The sequence below is a fragment of the Papilio machaon genome, chromosome 3 (genome assembly GCF_912999745.1).
Source record: "Papilio machaon chromosome 3, ilPapMach1.1, whole genome shotgun sequence".
Classification (NCBI taxonomy): Eukaryota; Metazoa; Arthropoda; class Insecta; order Lepidoptera; family Papilionidae; genus Papilio; species Papilio machaon.
In genome coordinates, this window is record NC_059988.1 from 6,995,668 (window position 1) to 7,017,735 (window position 22,068).

Here is a 22,068-nt window from a genome sequence, read left to right on the forward strand (position 1 = left end):
CAGTTCAAGATCTAAGACAACTAGATCTTTTACATTGAAGTCTAACATGGACTTGATTATGTAGATATAAAATTAAAAAAATCTCTTTGAACTCTACAGAAAAACAGTAATTTACGCATGTATCATTATTAATATATGTTAAGTAAAACCTATGTCCGTGTTTGTATAGATTGTACTGAATGTATTCGGACCTAGTCCGTGCTTTGGTAGTCATTATGTTATGTTCCGGCTTCTCGTTAGTAAATGGTAGTCATTAAGTTAGGTCGACGGCCTAATGGTCAGAACATATCCTGATAAAGAAAACAATCCTCTAAACAATTTCAGACAAATATTACTCAGAATACTGTGTTCTGAATAAGGCAAATATCGTTACACAAGAGAAAGAAAAACATACGTAAAACGAGAAAAAGTGGATTAGCTGTTCATTGAAAATAGTAAAATAATACTGCTCTCTACCTTTATTTTATCTTATGGTTTTTAAGTGAATTTTAATTTCTCTTTACTTACGGCTAGTTTCTGGTGCATTCATCCACTGCTGCCCCTGTGGTATATTGTGGCAGTTGGGACACACGTACTTGTGAAAGGGGATGGCTGTTTTCTTCGCTAACATCGCCTGTAGCTCCGTTTTGGTAGACGGCACCTGTAAAAAATTACACGATGAATGTATAAAAGAAATAACATGTTTCGGCAATGGAAACTAAAAACATAAGTCACGCAATTTGATTCATACTATCCAGTACATATTACGCAGTTTTTATTAACAGTAATTTTTTTACGTTCCAGTAAGGAGTGGGCGTCACCGTGATCAGATTTCTGTAGAGACCGAGCTCCATGTAGGTCGCAATGCTATTTAATTAGGTTAATATCGTTCGCTGACCATTTTATCAGGTCGAAACACTCGGAATAGGAAATTGTTTCATCAATATTTCAATTACATAGCTAACTTTTATAAAAACATCATTTTGAACATTTCAATATTTTAGTTTAGTTATTTTAAAATCTTTCACTACAGATCTATCTATCAAAATGTTTGTTCCATTTTTAAATGAGTTTAATTCATTTAAAAAATTAAAGAACATGTTTTAGTCAGATAAAAATAGGCTACGACGAATTCATAACATTGTATTGTTAGTTACTTGGACATTTGGGAATATCGGGTCATTACAAAAATGAGAATTAGGCGTGTGCGAGCAAATTTATACCATTTCGTATAAAGGCTTGTTCAATATTTTTTTCCCTTTAGGTTGTTATTACTTACAAGATCGTTTAGGTCACCTTTCATATAAAGATTTTGACCGGAGGAATTAAGGTGACATTTGAAACATATCTGAAGGAACAATGTAAAAAACTTGTTTTGGGAGCGCTTCGATACAACTATGTCAAGTATCAAGAACTTTGGGCAGAGTTTGGGATATGTACGATGTTATATCTCAAATAACCTTGTTTTTAAACGTAGCAAAAAATTTTAAAACAGTAAACGGTGATGATAATGAAACTGTTTTATTCTATATTGCGTTTGTCACAGCGGATGTGTAAAGATAACGCTGTGAAATATTAGTTACATGTATATCAAATGAAATAAAAAAAATTAAAGGAGACCTAAAAATTTGGAATTTTGGAAAAAAACATTCGCTCCATCTTGGTAAATATTTAATTAATCTTAAATATTACACGTTTGTAAACACAGTAATTTATTTTAAAAGCCTCGCAATAAACGACTAAAGCTAATCACCGGATGTGAATTAATTACCCTCGTCCAAGTATTTGCAACGGGTGGGCTGAAAGCCCCGGCCACTCGCCTGCTGAGGACACTGTCTCGGTTGGTCAAGATCTATCATCGACTCAAAGTTTGCACCGTAGAATATAAGACCATAATATTCAAGTACCACTATCATAACGTGATAGCCTTATGAATACAATGCTAATATATTATGTTACTTGTATTTCACTATCGGATTAGAGTTATAAACTAAATATAACACACTTACGGCTAACACACACGCAATTTATCCTGGGCTAGTTTCGAGCTCATCGGAGACTCGTCTTCAGGGCGAGTGGGACTGCTATTATTTAGCGGTCGCGGCCCGTCTCTCACTTGACGTGTGAATGTTAGCCGTTCATATTTAATTAATTTATGATAATTTTACTAATATTATAAATGCGAATGTTTAGATGGATGGATGGATGTTTGTTTGAAGGTATCTCAGGAACGGCTCAACAGATCTTGATGAAATTTGGCACTGATGTAGAACATAGTCTGGAACAAGTAGTTCTGAAGTTCTTTGAGAGCGACAGCTAGTCAATGATAAACTGAGCCTAAAAATAGAAAAAAACACTAATATTTTATGAGTTAATTGAGGATGACTACTAGATAAACCTCAGTAAATGGAATTTAGATTTCTTATTAAAATAATATTACAAGTAAGCGTACTTAGGTCCTGAGAAACAGCTTGCTTCGTAAATTGATTAAATAAAACAGTATTACTCACTTGTACTTTAGCGTCCACTTCGAAGATACTTATCGGGAAGACTCTTGGCTTTGTAGAGTTAAGCGGTTTCGCGTTTCTAGCGATCATGTTCAAGAAGCGAGGTATAAGGTTTGGGCTTGGATACAGCTCTATATCCGATGGAAGAATAAAGTGAGTTAAAGCGGAATCTCGAGCGACGTTCCTAGCCACATTGACCGGGTATAGCAAGCTCTTAGACTTCATATACGTCGATGATGCATCCACACTGTACGGAGGTCGACTTGTACAATTGAACGGAGTCAACAGAAAAGTTTCTGGATCTGGTATCTGTAACAAAAGATAACAATTTGGAGACAAAGTACAAAAAAACTCAAAACACAAAAACTCAAAATATTTAGTTATTAAAGAATACGACTCAACATAACAGTATGTCTTTTCTCATTGCTGTCACAGATGAAAAAAGTACTTCTATCTTGTAGTGAATTAGATGACAAAAATGTTTAAAAACGTCTAATAAAAAAAAAAAAAAAAAAAAAAAAAAACTTATCAGAAACATTTCAAGTACGAATGAATTGTGCTCCTGCCTTATCATAAATCCTAATGTTCTTACTTAGTTTAGAAATATTTTAGGATCTTGAAGACCTGGTATCACTTACCTTACTAGGTATATGTTTGTTAGAGAAGAAGATATGGAAAGTGACGTATTGTCTAATGAGATCGTTGTTAAGGCAGTCGCGGAGATATCTGATGCTGTCCACGGTGGGGGCTAAGTCAGCCCCAGGCGCGTGTATTGCCAGACTTACTGGTGCCATCCATCTGCAACGAAAATGTACTGTTAACTTGAAACTCAATTAAATAGCCTTAGTTAATTTAATTGATACAACGTTCCGCAAACAGTGTTGCGTGACCAACGTTGTTTAAGTCTCCGTCACAACTTTATAAGATACTGTTTATGCTAATGTAATTCTAGCACGCATCATTTAATTAATGATTGTTTTGTTATTTCTCAGATTTCTTCATTTATACTTGAATATCAGTAATATTGTTAGTAAGTTGCATCAAGTAATGAGCTAAGTTACAGTTTTTATTAATGGAATAGGAACATGTTTTGAAGTTGGTTGTTGATAAAAGATCTCCCTACATTTGCATTTATGTGAAGTAACTGCCTTAATTAATCAGTGTATGTACATAAAGGATGCTGCTTATTCCCTATTCATTTATACCCTTTGAATGAAGGAAGGGTTGTTTGTTCAATCTCTTACTATTTCTACAGCAGTAAATGTACTGAGGGCCCTTCTTTGCTGTTGTCCTTTGATATAACTTACGTAGTTTATCTGATACCGTGACTGTACTGTCGTTAACGTGTTCAAACATATATAACCATCGCTCTCATACTCTTTATAAAAATAGAGATAACATATTTTGTACAGAATGTTTCATCGGTTATGAGGGTATTCAGAGTTCACATTACATTTAACCCCTTTATATGAATTTCGATCTTTAAAAAGTATGTTTACCTAATCTAAAACAGAGTATAGTTTACACAATGTCCTTGTTAATAATGCTGTTTGAAGTCGACAAACAATGTTGGTGGTAGCTTACATTCACTTTGTTTGGATCAGTGATTCCCAAAGTACTTGGTGAAGGTCTAAGGTGACCCCTGGTTGTTCATAGAGGATCTGTTGGAAGTGTACGAGGTGAAAAATAAAGTTAAAGAAGAGCTTTCACAACTTAAAGAAGAAATGCAGCAGAAGATGATTCAAAAAGACAAAGAGCTCTACGAGAAAATGTTTGGAAATCTCTGGTTCAGATAAAAATGTTTGTTTTATAAAATGGGTCCCTAGCAACTGGCCGGTTAACAAAGGAGGTGTAGGTGCGCGTATGTTTTGAGGTCATGAATTTCACAGTTCGATTTACGTTTCTGTTAGCGATGCTCTTCACGCTCCACTTTATGTTTCGGCGCCCGACGTCTGTTTAAAAGAGGCCATAAGCGTTCCGATCGACTAGCGGTATCTTTAACAATTTTATTGCAAACGAAATAATTGCATTATGACTTTTTTTACTTGTACTATCAAATTTGTTTTTTACAGTAGCATGTTATTATGACGAAAGTGCTTTTGAAGTAATCGTGTTTTTACCTACTTAAAATCTGTATGCTTATTTCGCAAAAGCCTTGTAAACATTTTTGTGTAATGATTTGCATTGCTCTACTTAGGATATTAAAATGATGTTAAAAATCGAAATTATTTAAATTCATAATGGTTTTTTACTATTTGTATATCACTTTATGACAGATCTATAATAATTATTGTAAACGTCTACACGACAAATATACGTTACGTTATTCTACGTTACTATATTATTATCTACGCAAAAATCATGACATTTAATTTTTGGTTCATTTTGTTATATATCTCATATTTAGTAGCGTTCAGCGTAAGTATTCAGTTGTTTGCAGACACTCACGTCTGGTCGGTATTTGGAGGGTGTCGGAGCTGTTAGATCAATATTCCGCACCTCAGTGAGCCTCACTCGCCATCGCCACACCCTTACTATGCTTTCCTAGCTCATTGTTACTATGCATTTGTTTTTGTTGCTATGCGAATATTAACTGATGTTTTGACGAGCACAGGACGCTAGCACAGAACAGATTTAAATAGAAATACATTCAAAAATTATCGATACATTCTTTAAAAAAACTTTGCAAATTTTAAAAAAAATCTCAAAAAATTAAAAACAAAATTGTAAGATATTCCGATTACATAAAACCTCGACCAATTAAATGAATTGCACTTGACCGTTTTTACTTTTAATTGGCAGTTAAAACATAAGTAGCATAACCTAAAGTTATGAGAGGTCAATCAGAGCAGGTTCACACGGGCGTCGGTCGTCGGGCGTGCGTTGCTCGCGTGGTGCCGTGAGATCGATTGTAAAGTCAACACAAGGCTAGACGTGTTTGTATAGGGTCGAGCCCTCGGCACCGTGCTTAGTGCTCTAGTGACGTCCTCATAGGGTCCGATTGATCGATGTTTTGTCACATTGTACTGACATGAATGACAGATTACATTTCAAATCTAGACTGTATTCAATGCATTACCAAATGCTATACGTAAATAAAAAATCCTCTGAATATAGAGATTAAATGCTTTTTAAAACTTTAAATTATTCTATTTTTCAGTAACCAAAATGTTTGCCAGTGATACATACTGGCTTTATCGTGTTTTTTAGTTCTCAATTGTTAATTATATATTAAATACCCCAGTTGTTGGCAAGTACAACACTATTTGCGTTTTTTTTACATTGTTTTGTGCAGGTGCAAACATTCCAACTGCATATGTTGTACTTAAGTAATTAGAGAGTGTAATTTGTTATGACAAGATATCAATACATACATTTTGATATAATAAGTATGTATGTATTATATCCACTTAGAATATTTTTTTCGCTAACAGTATAAATACGTCATTTTTAAATAATGGAACTTTGTCGAATTACATACTTTTCTTGTAACTCAAATAATAAAAGATTTTAAATACAATATTAATTTACAAGCAAAAGACATTTCTTACGATTGATCCCGAGTTGTGTTTTCTATTTTTTTTGCTCAACAGAAAAAAACTTTGATTATTTTCATATTTTAAGTAATGTCTCCTTTAACTTTGCAGTTACGACTTTTTTTGCACGACACAACTAAATTGAACTGAATGAGTGAATGGTTTCAGTCGTGGGCGCGTAAAGTATATACATTTACTATCCCACCATCAGCTAACATTGTTTCCTGTTGTTGTTCCTAAAAAAATACAAACCGCATGTTGCGTTTCGAGTGTTTTATTATACACATTGTTAGTTACACGGTCGTTTACATTACAAAAACAAACTTGTAAGACGCGTTAAGACGATACACGATTGCTGTCAGTACCTATCATAATATACCATAATAATATTATAAATGCGAATGTTTAGATGGATGGATGTTTGTTTGAAGGTATCTCCAGAACGGCTGCATGGATCTTGATGAAATTTGGCATAGATGTAGAACAGTAGTCTGGGAGAACACATAGGCTACTATTTAACTTTCTTTTTGACTTTTAAGACAGCTAGTCTAGATATAATTATTAGATTAAAGCATATTAACGGTTGTATCTTCTGTGCGTTCGAATAACACTAGATATATTTTAATGAATATTTGGTAGAATATTCTGACGTCGCTATATAAAGTTTGTGTTCGAATAAGACTCATAAAATAGTTTACTTATAAATTTGTTGATTACATTATGATATAATTTATTTTAAACACCTTTATTACATCCCTATTCTGATCGAATAAGTTGCCAAAAACATTCCAATCTTTGTTGTAACAGTTTTTGTCGGTTAAATTTAGGATTATCAAGGTTTCTTTACAACTTAAGGTGCAAAGTTGGTACAAAGCTTTGTTTCTCAATTACAAATTAAGTGTCTTTTTATGTTGATATAAGAATGTTCTCTAGAAGAAAAAACAGGACAGGAATAAGTACTTTAGCTTAATAACATTGTAAACATTCGAGGTTCGCAAATTAGTCATACCAACTATGACAACCACACTCACTCAAGCAGTTACGTGGGAATTTACAATTAAAAGATCATTTTTCAAATTATTTTTCTTTTTCATATTAACAACTCAAAACGTTAACTATAGAGGAAATGTTGTATCTTATTTTGTTATTTAATTTAATTATTTTCTCTTTCAGGAACATTTTCGGTAAATAAGCATTTAAAATATAAAACAGCAACGGTAATAAACTTGACTCAAAATTATGCGAATTCAGTAAGGGTGGGGGGTGACGCGATCGATGAAAGAAAATGGATTGCTAATATAATTAATGATGGATGGGGTCTGTTCCCTATGGGGAACATTCATCAAACCGTAGACATGTTAGGATCGGGACACACTTGCACATTTAATTTTAAATTTAAATTATTGCAATTTAAGCATTTCACAGTCTAAATTATCACAATTCAAATGGGTTTTCAATAGAGAATTTATGTGCTTACTAATGTTACATATTTAATCAAACATAATAACAAAAAAAATATTTACAATGTCTATTAATTTAAGAGCAATTGTAGGATCCATTGTGGTTACATTTACCTCATAGAACCGGTCTTTCACCGAATAGGCATTTATTTTTTTGTCGTATTAACAATACGCTAACGTACAAGTATGTTATAAGGTCGATCAATTTAAGAGTTTTTTTTTCCAACGGCTCACAGTAAAGCAGCAATTAAGTTTGGAATTCTTGTGTACGATAAATTTAATTTGACGTTCAAGTGTTCGACCTAGATGCGCGACCGCACTGGCAATGCGGCTAACAGTAAAGAGATGTTGATTCCGTAATGGAGAGCGCACTTGCCGACATCTGAGTTGACCGCAACCACTCACGCCTCACGACTACACCTGTCCCGAATTCGACGGCTCCTATACGTCGTAACACTAAAATACCAGTTCAGGAAAGCCATTTTGACCCATCTTACCAGAAGAGTTCTCATCTACGTTACATGAGATCTCTTAAGAGACGTAACTGGTTGGTCGAGTCCTTATGCGTAGAATTTCTTCTTAAAAACGTGTAAGTATTTCATCGAAAAAAAAACTCAACGACTTTTACGACGAGACGAAAGATTACAATTAATGTCATACAAAATTAGTCATGGCAATGAAGTAAATTAATTTCTTGCTCCTTTTAATGTCACTTAACGATCCGGAAAAATATATATTAAATGACAATTTAAAACTGTGTGTAGTTTAGGAATTGGCAAGTTTAGGAATAAAGATTTTTTCTAGTGTCAAATGAGTTAAAAGCATAGAGTTCTGGGTGGTAATGGTGACTTCTATAAGTATGTAGGTATATATATAAATTTCTCAGAATAGGTTATTAATATTCACTGACGTTGAAATTCCACACAAATATTTTCAATTTTGATGCATAATTTTTAACGGCTGACGCATCTGCGTTCTGCGTTCATCTGCATTCTTAAATCAAACGAAAATATTGACCAGTATTTACGATGCCCGGCTAACTATCCTGTAATCTAAACAACAGTTAGCCGTACCAAACTCTTTTTTAAGACGTAAATATTTGTACAGTAAATGTTTGCATGACTATAATGTTGCTTTTACGTCTCTAATTATAACTTACGTTAATCAAAAATCAATCAAGCATTTTCAGACATTGCGTCATAACCACTCGGTTATTGTGGTACAACGGTCGCCCTACTTTGTGGCTTCATTAAAATAAAACATACATATATACTTCAATTTCGTGGCATCTCGCTTCGTCTCATTATTCAATGTCAGCACGCGAACCGCTCCTTAGTTTTCTATGTTACTTCAAACATTTAACTATGCTCTTTCCCACGTAAATTCAATTTCTTATGGGACATTGAACTTGAAATTACGTCACGTAAGTGTTAAAGTGTTGCAAATCGGAAGATATTGTATTTCACTTTTGTCCGAGGTCGAATGTGAACGATTTTGTCTGTCCATTCACGTAACGAGACGATCTGAATTTTATTAAGACAGAAACAGTATCGTGAATGCATCGGGCGTGAGGTGCAATCAGATGACTGCCATAATGACATGCTTGCCCATAGCCTTGTTGAATTTCTGCATACAATAATATGTGTTATATTACATATTAATACATCTTATTCGTAGAAACAATACAGAAGCAGAGCAATAAAACTGTGAATGATCGAATAACAAACAAATAATGACACCTTATTCTACGCGATGAATGTTAAATTAATATTGATTCGTATCCGATCGAATATAATGATTTAATAACAAAGCTAAAGAATCTTTGGAATTTAATTAGGACATAGCTTAGGAAGTATTAATAATTCTATACTAATATTATAAAAAGACCAAATCGCACTGTGCCATCGTTGTTGACTGTGGCCTAGTCACCCCTAACTTTGTGTAGGCTCTGAGCCCCTCAGTGGGAGCTGATGATGAAATAATGATGAAATTATATAGCGGAAAGATTTGATTGTTTGTTTGCATTGAATAGATTCCGAAACTACTGAACCGGTTTGAAAAATTCTTATACTGTTGGAGATATTTAACTAGAATTTATCTTTAATTCCGCGCGGACGAATTCGCGGGTAACTGTTATATACAATAAAATATTAAATTATGGTTAATTTAAGTTTTTACTAATGCATATTTATATAAGTTATTTTTTTCAAGCATAATGATAACATTATGTTATGGCACAAGTATTTCAGCAGCAAATCCACTCTTACTACAAACTAACACCACTTTAATACTCATTTGATAATCATAAGATATCGTAAATCATTAACAACACTAGGTATGGTGTTCGCCAGCGAGAGTTCAGGGAAAGTGGTTCCGTCGACAATTGCCACCTCATTTGTACCGTTATAGAATTGTAAAGCAGGTCTTAATAACAGTGCATGTTGTATTTCTATACGGATAGTTGTATACATAGCGTATATTCTAATAATAATAATTAATATAAACGGTATGTAGAGATGCAGTGGAAACAGCTGTTGCATGAATGGGAAAAGGAAATTCCTACCTCTTACAGATTTCTGACATGTAATAACAAGTAAAATAATAATAATAATAATTATTATTACCTCTTACATTCTCTTTTCGTTTTATTGTGCTTTTATCAATTTTTATTTCGCACTTTCAACTTTTTCAGGGGTTTAAGATATTGAAGCGTAGCGATCGTCACTTAAAAAGCTATTCTGTTACTTCTTTGCATATTAATTCTATCATTAGTAATTAAGGAACTAATAAATGCAACCGGTATTTTAAAAAAAATAACCTATTTGTTCTTCCAGACTATGTCTTACATCTTTGCAAATTTTCATCAAAATCCGTTGAACCGTTTCAGAGATACTTTCAAAACAAACATTCATCCATCTAAACATTCGTATTTATATTAGAAGTAAGATTTGTAAGATATCGTGAAAAACATTACTTTTTCTGTTAAAAGAACCGAACCGTAGTTATATGTAAGACATTTATCTCTCCTTTTAAAATTTATTGCAAATAAAGTGCCAATAGTCTTTGATTTCGAAGCAATATGTAGATTGTAGAATAAATTCAAGTACTCTTCAGTATTCAAGAAGTAAACGTATTCCGTTACTGCGTCTGGTCAGTTCGAAAATGTATTCAGTCTCCTCTGGATATAACTGGAACTAATTATTTTAATAAATATAACATTCGACGTTTTAACTGCTACTTACATGCCTACATTTGAATGCGGAAAAACTTTGGTATGAAGTATGGCCGGTTTGACAAATGTATATTAGTATCACGGTCGTTTTAAGGTTATTTGATATTCTTAAATAGTTTTCATAGCAGATTACATGCAATTGAATAACACTAACTCATTAAATAATACAATAAACATAAAAAAGGTAGAATTGCCGCCCTTTAACTATTCATTAGTACACAAATTTATTCTACCCGTAAAAGTTTTAAGAGAAAATGGTACATAACATTTGTATAGTCAAATTCTTTGAAATAGTATATTACATTACGTAAAGTTAAGTAAATTGCTTGTAATATTTGTTTAGAAGTTTCTTTTTATCAGTTATTCAACTGACTGTCAATACTTGTGCAAACATAAAAGGAAAAGGCATTCTAATGGAATGTTGCCGGCAAGCATTTTCAACTTTAAGTGACAGGATCTGTAAAGTGTGTGAATTCCCATCGGTCAAATAAAAACTACCAATAAATTCTAACCTAGCTTGTAAGAGTTTTTGAGTCAATATGCATTTATAAAGACTAGTTAGCAAGATGCGTGTTTACTTCAACCACCGCTAAAAGTGACAGATTTAATTCACACTACGGCGGCTCTTTGCCTAGTCCGTTTCTATATAGTCAATGACAATCATCGATGTTTGTTAGATGGTATCTCTGGAACGGCTTAACTGATCAAAATGAAAGTTAGCATAGATATAAAACATAGATGGAAGAAAATATATTAAGTTTTGTTTTTTATTCCGGGCGGAAGAATACGCGGGCGACAGCTAGTATTTAAATAATCAAATCTGTTTTCTACCTTTAATGTGAAGTCAATTCTGTCAGAATATAATCCCACGTGATGTTAGGTGGTGATTTGTTCGAAAGATTGTACGCGCTGGTAAGTGCCATAAGTTTAGTAAATTATAGTCGTAGATAAACAATTAACTCCTGAAAATTATCTCGATGTTGTTGCAAATAGTATTCACGGTAAGACTAATGTGTAAGAATTTTTATATTATTGTATGGCATACGATGTGACAGACAGATCAATGTTTTATCATATTAAAGATTTGTTATCATATGGAATTTACATAACTTCTAAAGCTAGTTAGTTACGATGACTTATGCAGAAAATTAATTCGAAGTTTAGTATAATAAGGTTGACTAACTAAATCGATATTAACTATATTGCTAACTAAATTATGCACAAGTCTTATCATAGATATCCTAACACAACATATTGTAAACCTGTCACTAGGGAACAGAGGCAACATTACTTAAAGATTTTATCTGTGGAAAACCACTCTTAAAAAATACAATACATTTAATATTATAATTTCTTACGTGATGCACAAAATCGATAACGTTTCATACGTTTTTGTGCGTTCATCCGTAAATCCGATGAATGTTCGTGTTCGTTGCAGCAATGAAAGGAGCCGAGTGTTGGTGAATTGGTGAGAGCTTCGTTGCAGCGGGCCGCATCACGCAACCGCCTTCGTATCCGCTGATAACAATCGCGGTCATACGCAAATGGTGGCCAATTTATTAATAGCAATAGTTTGGTCTTTGGACAAATTTATTAATAGTAGGGACTCCTAATATTACATATTTTTGAAATAATAGTCACTTCCGCTTCTTCGGCTTTGTTTTCCAAATTTTGGTCCAGTTTTTAAATTAATAGAGATGTTCGAAATATTGGCGAGACTCATCTATAAAAGTCATTCATTAATGGTTACTGTAAAACGTTTATCGCTTGCGCAATAACACTGGTTGAACCATATTGGTGGCTACAATTTACGCGTGCTGAGAATGTCTGACGGCAACCTTGACTTTCGTAAAGGCTTGACTCTCGCCTCTCGCGGTAATGAATACTTACGTAGAAAGTTAATGGATTAAACTTGATGTAAGTTTTTAAGGCAGTTAATATTATGTCAAATAAGCTAACGATAATGTTCGTATGAGTCATATGATGTGAGAAAGTCTGTAGCGATGTATGGATATTAATTACTACGCAACGCCAGAACGCCTGCACGTATGTGGATGAAATTTGGAACATATATAGATCACATACACTATTCAGTTTTTTTTATTCTACACAGAAAAATTCACTAGCAAATATTAGTACAAGATAGAGCTTCAGTTTGCTATAGACAATATATGCATGTCCAAAAAAAAAAGTACAGAAAATTGAAATGCGCGCACAATACAAAAATAAATTTCACGGATGTATTTAGATTGGCTTCAGAGGACTTCACTCGGTCACATTAAGGTACACAATACAATAGTGAGAGAGTTCTGCTTAATTCATTACTGTTAAGCTATATCGCTGTTAAACCGCTATGAAAACAACTTTCGCATTTGTTCAATTGTGTGGTAATAATTGTTGTTAAGTTAGTTTGAATGACAAGACAACGGTACGATGTCCGCACGATTACACCTTGTGATCTTATTACTAAATTATTAAATCAATTTTATACGATCAAATTACATTACGAATAATTTTGCGTTGACGAAACCTTGATATTTAACGAAATATTATTAATATTTTATGTTGGTGAAGACGCAGTGGGTAAGATTTGCAACTTATTTGGCAGTCGAGGGTTCGATCCGGAAATTTATTTTTTTCGAATACCTTTGAACAAAACAATCATTCACAAGATTAATTTTGTTTATGTAAAGTTAATTAGTTATTTAGAAGTATGTACGAAAACCGGGAAAAATGTAGAAGAGACATAATTCCTTTAACACATTTTATTGTAATCTGTTATTTATCGACCATTGCAATTTAGTGAAATAAGTATAAATAAAAAAAGTCAATGTTTCAAAAGTTTGGTTACAGTAAAATTATACGAATTAATTACGAAATTTTATTTCATTTTTCTCAAATGACGACAGCGCGAGAATTTGCACGCGTGCAACGGGTAATGTCCTGTTAACTGTTACTTACGGTACTAAATGGATTACTCGACTCATATTGCCTTAATCCTTGATCGCGAATGCTCTTAATTTGTATGCGGGCATGCGTGAGAGCGAGCGTTGAAAGGATTCGAGATGCAAAAAAAAATTGTTGCCAACCAGTTTCATGTCAACAAATGATATGCTTTAGTTTGTTAAAACCTATTTTTTTAGATAAAGCAATTTTTTATTTTATCTGATCGGGTTAAACTTTGATGTGTGGGAAGTAAATGAGTGTATGAAAAAACTTAACGTGATGAACTGTCGCCTAAGAAATGTCGTTTTTTTTAAAGTGAGGATTCGTCGTTAGGTTATACAAAGTATCAACTAACTTAAAGTCGCTAAAATGAGAGTATCCAAAATTTTATACGTAACCCGAGCTACAATCATTATCATAACAGCAATATAATTAAATTCCAAGGTTCTAAATTAAGAAGTTGATGATTTCTAATATAGTGAATTAATTCAAGTTTAAAGTAGGTCAATTTACAAACATCTTTAATTCATTTAAATATTTATCACGGAACTATTTTATATTTTTTTTATCGTGAATTATCAGAACAAATTAATCGGTAGTGGAATTCCTACTAGTCAACCAAATATATTAATTATTTACAATCGACATTATCTTATTTAATCATCAGCTTTGAAAATACCGAAGCATAACCTCAAATTAAGGATTAAAAACTATTTTTTAGACCTTATCGGACGTGTTTTTTTTTTTACTTTTTACATTGTATCTTACACTTTCATATAACTATAGCTGTCGTACGTGACTACGTCTGCGCAGAATTAAAAAAAATTATAAGTAGCCTTTGTGTTCTTCCAGACAATATTCTATATGTGGGCCAATTTTCATCAAGATCCGTTAAGCCGTTCCGAAGATTCCTTTTTACAAACATGCATCTATCCATCCATCTAAGCTTTCGCATTTATAATATTAGTAAGCCTGATTATTTTATAACACAAATTCGTGCAATCTTTACTTGAAAGCTTCTACATTCTCAATATATTGCTATAAAAACGCCTAGTCTCTTGATGTCAATCCTTGACATTTATCGCTTCTTATTAATTTAAAGATGCTACGTGTTTAGCAACAATATGTGACCACAATTCATCAATGCGTTCGATGGCCAATTAACGACAATTGTTTGGAATCGGCACAAGGTTCTGGCTCCCTTAAAAGTTCAAGTTCACTAGGTCTCTGATGGGATATAATAATTTCGATGGCATTTTCATACTATTATAGAGATGCTCTCACTTTTTTATTATAAACTAGCTTTTTCCCGCGACTCCGTCCGCGCGGAATAAAAAAAAAAACGGGGTAAAAATTATCCTATGTCTTATTCCAGGTTCTAAGCTACCTGCCCACCAATTTTCAGTCAAATCGATTCAGCCGTTCTTGAGTTATAAATGGTGTAACTAACACAACTTTCTTTTATATATATAGGTATAGATAGATGAAATTGTAGAGACATATAATTTACAAATTATGATACCATTATTTGACTGTGGTAGAGCCCGCAAACTACCAATATATTGCTGCTGATTTGACTGGAAAAATACTACCACCTAGTGACCGCTACTAACTATTTAATTTTTTTGTTACTTTATTTCATAAACTTAGCCTACACACACTACAGGGAACAAAGAATCAAAAATACGTTCCGATCTGATACCGTCGTTAGCTCGCCTTTGTTTTACGTTACAAAAGTGTTGGCCGCCGCAATAGCGAACCTAATTAACAAATACCCGCCATATCTGAGATGGGTGGATTACTTTATATTAGCGTAACACATTGAAACATCATCATCAACAACGTTAACAGCTTTAAAATAATCTCAACGTATTTTACGCAACTGTACTTTCATAATGGTACACTTGTACAAAACATATTTTTATCTCTATTTTTCCAAGGATAATAAAAGGGATGGGTAATTGTCAATGACAAGACTTTTACCAGAGTAGCAGAAGTGTTTACGGATATATGGCAGCCCAAACGGTATGAAGGATTTTAAAGAAATGTCATAAATTTTGTTTTCATCTTTAGTGTCATTGGTTTTTAAATTAATTACTATCTATATTGACTACATTGCAAAACATTTTGCAAGCCGCTATTTATGAATAAGCACAAGTACCGAACGATGTCATAAAACCAGTCCGCGTGGCCGCTCGTTACGGGATTTAGAGTTGCAATGGCGAGTCTTGCAGTGACCACCGGTGGCCGGACAAATTGCAATTACATACGTTATCTGCGATTGTCAGGGTCAGCGGGGGAACGGCACAGCCCACTCTATACTTAAAACATAGTGCACAGTCTTTTGTTGGAACGAAGATATATTTTTTTTGAAAGACGTCGAAAGAGTCGTATATTTACATTTAGTTAAGTTTAACAATCACATATAAATCTTTTAAATCTAGTAAGAGAAGTAAATTTCTTGTAACCAAAATGATTTTTTGTTCTATACAGCCTGTTACAGACGTAAGGCACCAATAAATAAGTCAGCTTTATTTCAGTTTATGTGCAGTTTATTTATTTATTATTGTTTTAAAACTTTAAACAAAGCTATTTTTATGCTAATTTATGTCATAGCTTCATGTAATGTACACGTTTGCTATATTACTCGTTTCGCATTACGGTAATATTAAAAATGACAGTTCATTTAATGCAAAGTTTGTTTCATGGTCCTTATTGTTAATGTAAAATAATGTAAACACAATATGGTGAAATTTTTACATAAATACGATGCAAGATTCTCGTTGACTATTTAACTGAACTAAGGATTGATAAAACTGAATAGATTATATTTTGATATTGATGTTTGGACAATGGAAACCCAAGATAATGAAGACATGGTAAAGAAATGACATTCACAAAAAACGCAATAAGGCATTTGATTATATTTCATCATACATTATTTGTTTAGAGATCAAATTAGTTTTTAAATTCGAAAATGTTCAATTCATCAATTTACAATTCTAAAAGTGAATTTCATTTAACGTCTACATCAAAGTTACAGTAGCTTCAAATTGAATCTTTAAAAAAACTTGCATCAATTCGTTTTATTACCAACAGTGTATTGAAGCGTAAAGTCGAAGATTATTTTTTACCCATTTGGGTAAAAAAACCGTCAAATGACTACACTTATTTAAGTAGTAGTTAAAATGCAACACGGTTGAAAACTTGTCATATTAATAGATATGTTTAATTTTAGCCATTACAGTGTCAGATTGTTGTATTCTATTGTAAGTGGGAAGCGAATATAATTCTTTGACTGTATGTGCGTGTCATTTTCCTTTGAACTATCGTACGACCTGCACATGAGCTGGTTTTGTGGCATTAATGTTAGAATAAAATGGGTCAAAGTTGTGGCCTTTGAAAGTTTACAATAACCCTAGTAATGACAGATGCAAGAAGCACGTTCAATATAATCATATTTGACGACATAATGTTATCTTTTCATTCGATAGTGTAAACGTCTATGCAAATGAAAGCTTATGAAATACTAGCTGTCGCCCGCGTGCAGTTAAAAAAAACATTATAAGTAGCCTATGTGCTCTTCCAGACTATGTTCTACATCTGTGCTAAATTTCATCAAGATCCGTTGAGCTGATGAGATACCTTCAAACAAACATCCATCCATCCATCCATCTAAACATTCGCATTTATAACATTAGTAAGAAGTATGATAGCAAATTTTTCGTATCTCATTTCACTGAGTCAAAGCCGAATTTTTAATTAAAAAGACAAAATTAAAAACATGTCACTTAATTTGTTTATTTTTGTTTGTAAAATAAACAAATTATATGCATTCATTTTTATTATAGGTTAAATTTAGTTGAAACTGAGAAGAATACTAAGAAAGAATTCCAGAAAAAAGTACAAATAAAAAGTCTAAATAATTATACACAATCACACGTTTATTCGTCTACATTTATAGTAATACAAGTGATTGTACATAAACGGTCAGTCCGGTCTAGAATCTAGCCAGTAACAGGCGAAGGTCAGACCGCGTAGAGAGTAAATTGTAGCCAGTTTATATAATGAACCTTATAATAAAACATTTGGAACGCTTTATTATAGGGTTCATTAAAAATTAAACGATCCGTTGACTTTGACTAGCGAAGGGATCAATCGAAGCGTGTCTTAAATAAAAAGAGTCATAATAACTACTATTTTCTAGACGTGTAATAATTACAGGTTTTGTTCAAAAAATTGAGTATACTGCAGCCAAAGCATTTTGAAACTTTTTTCTTTGCAATAATGGTGATTTATGTTTTATTTTAATATGATTATTTGAAATAATTCAAGTATATTAAAATATTAATAGACTACTTGTTATGCAATACATTTATAATGCACTCACGATGTATTTAAGATATTTCTCTCCAAGTAAAACTTTTGCATTTTTGTCATCTCTACACAAGACGAATGGAAATTCGAAGACACTGCTTTCAATATTAGAAAGTGTATTTTAATGAATCGTAAAAGAAATTAGCTAAGCATGTGAAAACTAACAAATACTTACTATAAATATTTTAATATATTGTAAACTAGCTTTTACCCGCGACTCCGTCCGCGCGGAATAAAAAATAGAAAACGGGTTAAAAATTATCCTATGTCCGTTTCCTGGTTCTAAGCTACCTGCCCACCAATTTTCAGTCAAATCGATTCAGCCGTTCTTGAGTTATAAATAGTGTAACTAACGCGACTTTCTTTTATATATATAGATATAGATAATAATTTTTGCATTAGATAGAAAGTATTGCAATATTCAAACTTTATGGCGGCTCGTGATTAGCTACGTGCATGACTGTCAGGCCTTTGCCCCGTACACATCTACGTCCTGCCGATAGTTTAAATACTACTACCGCGAAGGATATTGTGCGTAGTTGCAAGCCATTAAAAAGTTTGGATAGCTTTATTCTCTTAAGAAAGCGACAGTATGTACATAGAGCTATATAACTTATACGCAGCGAAACCGCATAATGTAAGCAATAACGAGGAACCCCAAATACACGCAAGGTTTTCGAAACACTTTATTAGAGTCGGTCGCGTTGCGATCTTGACGCATCGTGTGGGGTAAGTGGAGACGAAATGCCGTCATCTGCGCACTATTGTTACCGAATTGACTATGAAAGAGCTAGTTTGTATGTGCGTTTAGTAGATTACCCGTGGGTTTCTAAGACCAATATCTCCGTTTAAACATATTGTTATGTCTATTTTGTCAAAAATAATGACAGGGATGAAGTTATGTTTACAGTGATTTCGGTGTCAGAACCCAAGGATAAATATAGTAGGCGTTTTGTCTAAAATTTCAATATTAAATTCTAATAAGTGATGTCACGAGATTTATGACTTGATGAATACGAATGTTAAAACAAGTCCTACATCACAACGTTTCTAAATAATCTTTATGTTAAAATTATTATGTATTTAAGTTAAAGTGAATTAAAATAAAATCTAGGTCGTAAATTAGACATTTGATTTTTACGTAAAAACCTTTGATTTCCATAATGCATAAATAATAGACTCATTAGACCTTAATGTTGAATTTATCACGAACTTCAAAGCCGCGCTTCTCAACCCGTAACGATCGACCTTCGACTCAAGTGGCATACAAACAGTTTACGTAACAGTGTGTCTCAGTTTTTTTCGATAGTTTCAGAGTAGATTTGGAAATAAAATTAAAAGAGAAAATTAGCAAAGAAAATTTGAAAAATGTCATAAGCAATAAAGATAAAAATGGGCACATCATTGTGTAGTTAGGTCCTTGGCCAAAATTGTAATAAGTAGGAATAAAGTGTAATTGTAAAGTATTTATTTATTTTGTTTTAAATTAGAATAAGTTAGATTATTTATGATATTAGTATAGTAAATGTTTGTGATAATAGTATGAAAGATTTTTTATAATATTTTGGTTTTTAAAATTTTTAATAAAGTAAATGAAGAGAAAGCACCCAACGTCCCTGACGTATTCATGTTAGGGTAACGAGAGGTAGGCATGGCGCCGCCCATTAAAGAAAACTCATAGTATTCTGAAATACTATTTACAAGCACCGGTTTCGCACGTACAGTATAAGTCTGCATTATTCTGCCAGGCGATGATAAAACACAGTCATATACCGAAATATTATACAACACCTATTTATAAAGACATGAAGTTTATCAAACAATCGTATATACGTATTATATGTTGCCATATCGTAATTCTATCCAAGCGACGACCTTAATTTCATAATATAGATCATTACAATGACAATTATGACATACGGTACGAAAGGTCATTGCGTTTTGTAATTGCTCTAGCTCAATGCAACGTAATAGAGCAACGTTGCTAAATTTCAGCAAAACCAAACGCGCACCAAGAATTTGTATTATGATATAACAATGATAAAATGATTCATGAAGAATAAAGACAGAGATTTATTATCTGTGTTATATAAAAATGATTTATATATAACCTGTTTCGTGAACTATAGATGCTAAGCCTGGCGCTTTGTGTATTTTTTTATTGTACATCATTATTTACTGATTGCTTTAGATAGATTAAAAAGATAGTATTGATATAGTTTTTTTCAGTCTCTAACGCAATGTCTGAAAAAATATTAAGGTGTTCGACGAACCTATCACTAGAACTTTTGAGAACAATTAAATATGTATAAGATATGAAGAAATGCATCTATTTAAACAAGAAGCTAAAATTGGCCAAGACAAAATTGGTTACCACTCACAACGGTTGCTCAACAAAGAATCCCCAACTATCGTGACGACATTCTGATTGCGGCCTATTAGCATGCAAATGCCATTTGCCTTCTCTCCTCTTTGCCATAATGTTTACTGCAAATCTTTAAAACCTTGTCGCATTTCTTAACAGTTAGTAAAGTGGAAAAAACTTGTTTTCAAATTGAAATATAAATCGCTTACAAATATCAATGATTTTGTTCAAGGTTGTATGTTATTCTAATTAAGTTTACTCCATTTCGCTTAAATCTGCATTTTTTACCAAGAAAACCTTCAACTTAAAGTTGCTTTTTACGATCGTCCCAATTAAAAACCACTTAAAATCTTCACTTATTATTTGTTGTAATTGGATATCGTTAATGTTACAACATTCACTTACCTCTCGACAAGAGGCTGCACGTTGTCCAGGAACTCAAAACCGGCGTGTGTAGTATAAGTTATAGTTTCATGGCACAGTATTATTCCATGGTCAGCACGCACATAATTTTTCAACACCCAAAAGTCACCTCTTTGTATAGTTTGAGGAAGGAAATCTTTTTCGTTGCAGCCGAGGAGTGTACGTAGTCGCGCTAGAGTCGCGTCAGTCAAAGCGTTCTCATCGACAATATCGAGTATCGTTTCATTGGTAGTTTCTGGTTCGGATGGCACTATACTAAGCAGTTTTTTCTCTAGTTCTGCAATCGATGCTGTACTCGACGCCGTTTTATTAGTTGTCGCCATCGTCGAAGGCGTCTTCTGGGACGTTGATTCTTCGATGTTTTTAACACTCGACTCGATAGGTCTAGTTTCAGTTTCATTCCGCACCTCGTCTCTGTTTAGATATCGGAATTCAGCAGTCCTTTCGGAACCGTCGACCGTAATAGGCACCCATTCGACTCCCGGCGCTCCGTTGCCGGAGAGATGCAGGGCCGCGTACAGCAGCACGGCGATATTGATGACAATACTCACTCTAAAGACAAAGTTACGTCGGTTTCCCAACATCATTATAACAATTTAGGCACTTGCACTTAATATGTAACTAGTTGTTGGGCTATAACGTCCTCCGTCGTCCTCTAGGACGCAATTTCCTATAGGGTCCTGTGCGTGCCAGCATCACAATTTATTGTGTCATCAGCGCGCGTGTGGAGGTAGACGCCACGCCGGCGCCTCGCGCTCCTTCTGTTTCTGTAACAAACAAACATTGTATCTTAGAACATTCTTAATGATGATAATGGTGCAAGAAGATAAATTGTCAAGAGAAATACAACAATGTAGATAAATACTTTTGATCTTGCATAGGAATGTCCCCAGCCGTATTGTGCAATTACGTCGTCAACGTTTATTTTCCTCAAGCATTAAGGAATTTACAGGAATTTCCGATATTTTTACAATTATATGTCAACGTCAAAATGATCTTTGTCGAACTCCGAACTACATAGTGCGTCAAGTTTACCTGAGGCGGTGAAAGAGGCGCTGTTATGGCGGTTGCTTTTGTCAGAATATATACACGGAACATAGAAAATGATATAAAAGAAAAAAAATGAATTGACAGCTACAGTACAAAGGAGATCTTGTCACACTTGTTGACATTGACAGATAGGCGTCAGTTAACTATATTATAATTTAGTTTCATTAATGCCGACCTAGGGCAGATAATTTGG

At 33.4% G+C, this 22,068-nt stretch overlaps 1 protein-coding gene across 1 annotated transcript in view; it reads right to left on the reverse strand.

Moving 5' to 3' along the window:
• LOC106719718 (beta-1,4-glucuronyltransferase 1) overlaps window positions 1-22,068 on the reverse strand; it is a 54,721-nt gene that overhangs the window by 3,249 nt on the left and 29,404 nt on the right. The window contains exons 2-5 of the mRNA XM_014514154.2: window positions 20,808-21,592; window positions 3,125-3,284; window positions 2,490-2,795; window positions 508-640 (exon numbers count right to left, since the gene is read on the reverse strand). Coding sequence (XP_014369640.2) covers window positions 508-640; window positions 2,490-2,795; window positions 3,125-3,284; window positions 20,808-21,412 — 1,204 coding nt within the window. The 5' untranslated portion in view covers window positions 21,413-21,592. The remainder of the gene's footprint in view (window positions 1-507; window positions 641-2,489; window positions 2,796-3,124; window positions 3,285-20,807; window positions 21,593-22,068) is intronic.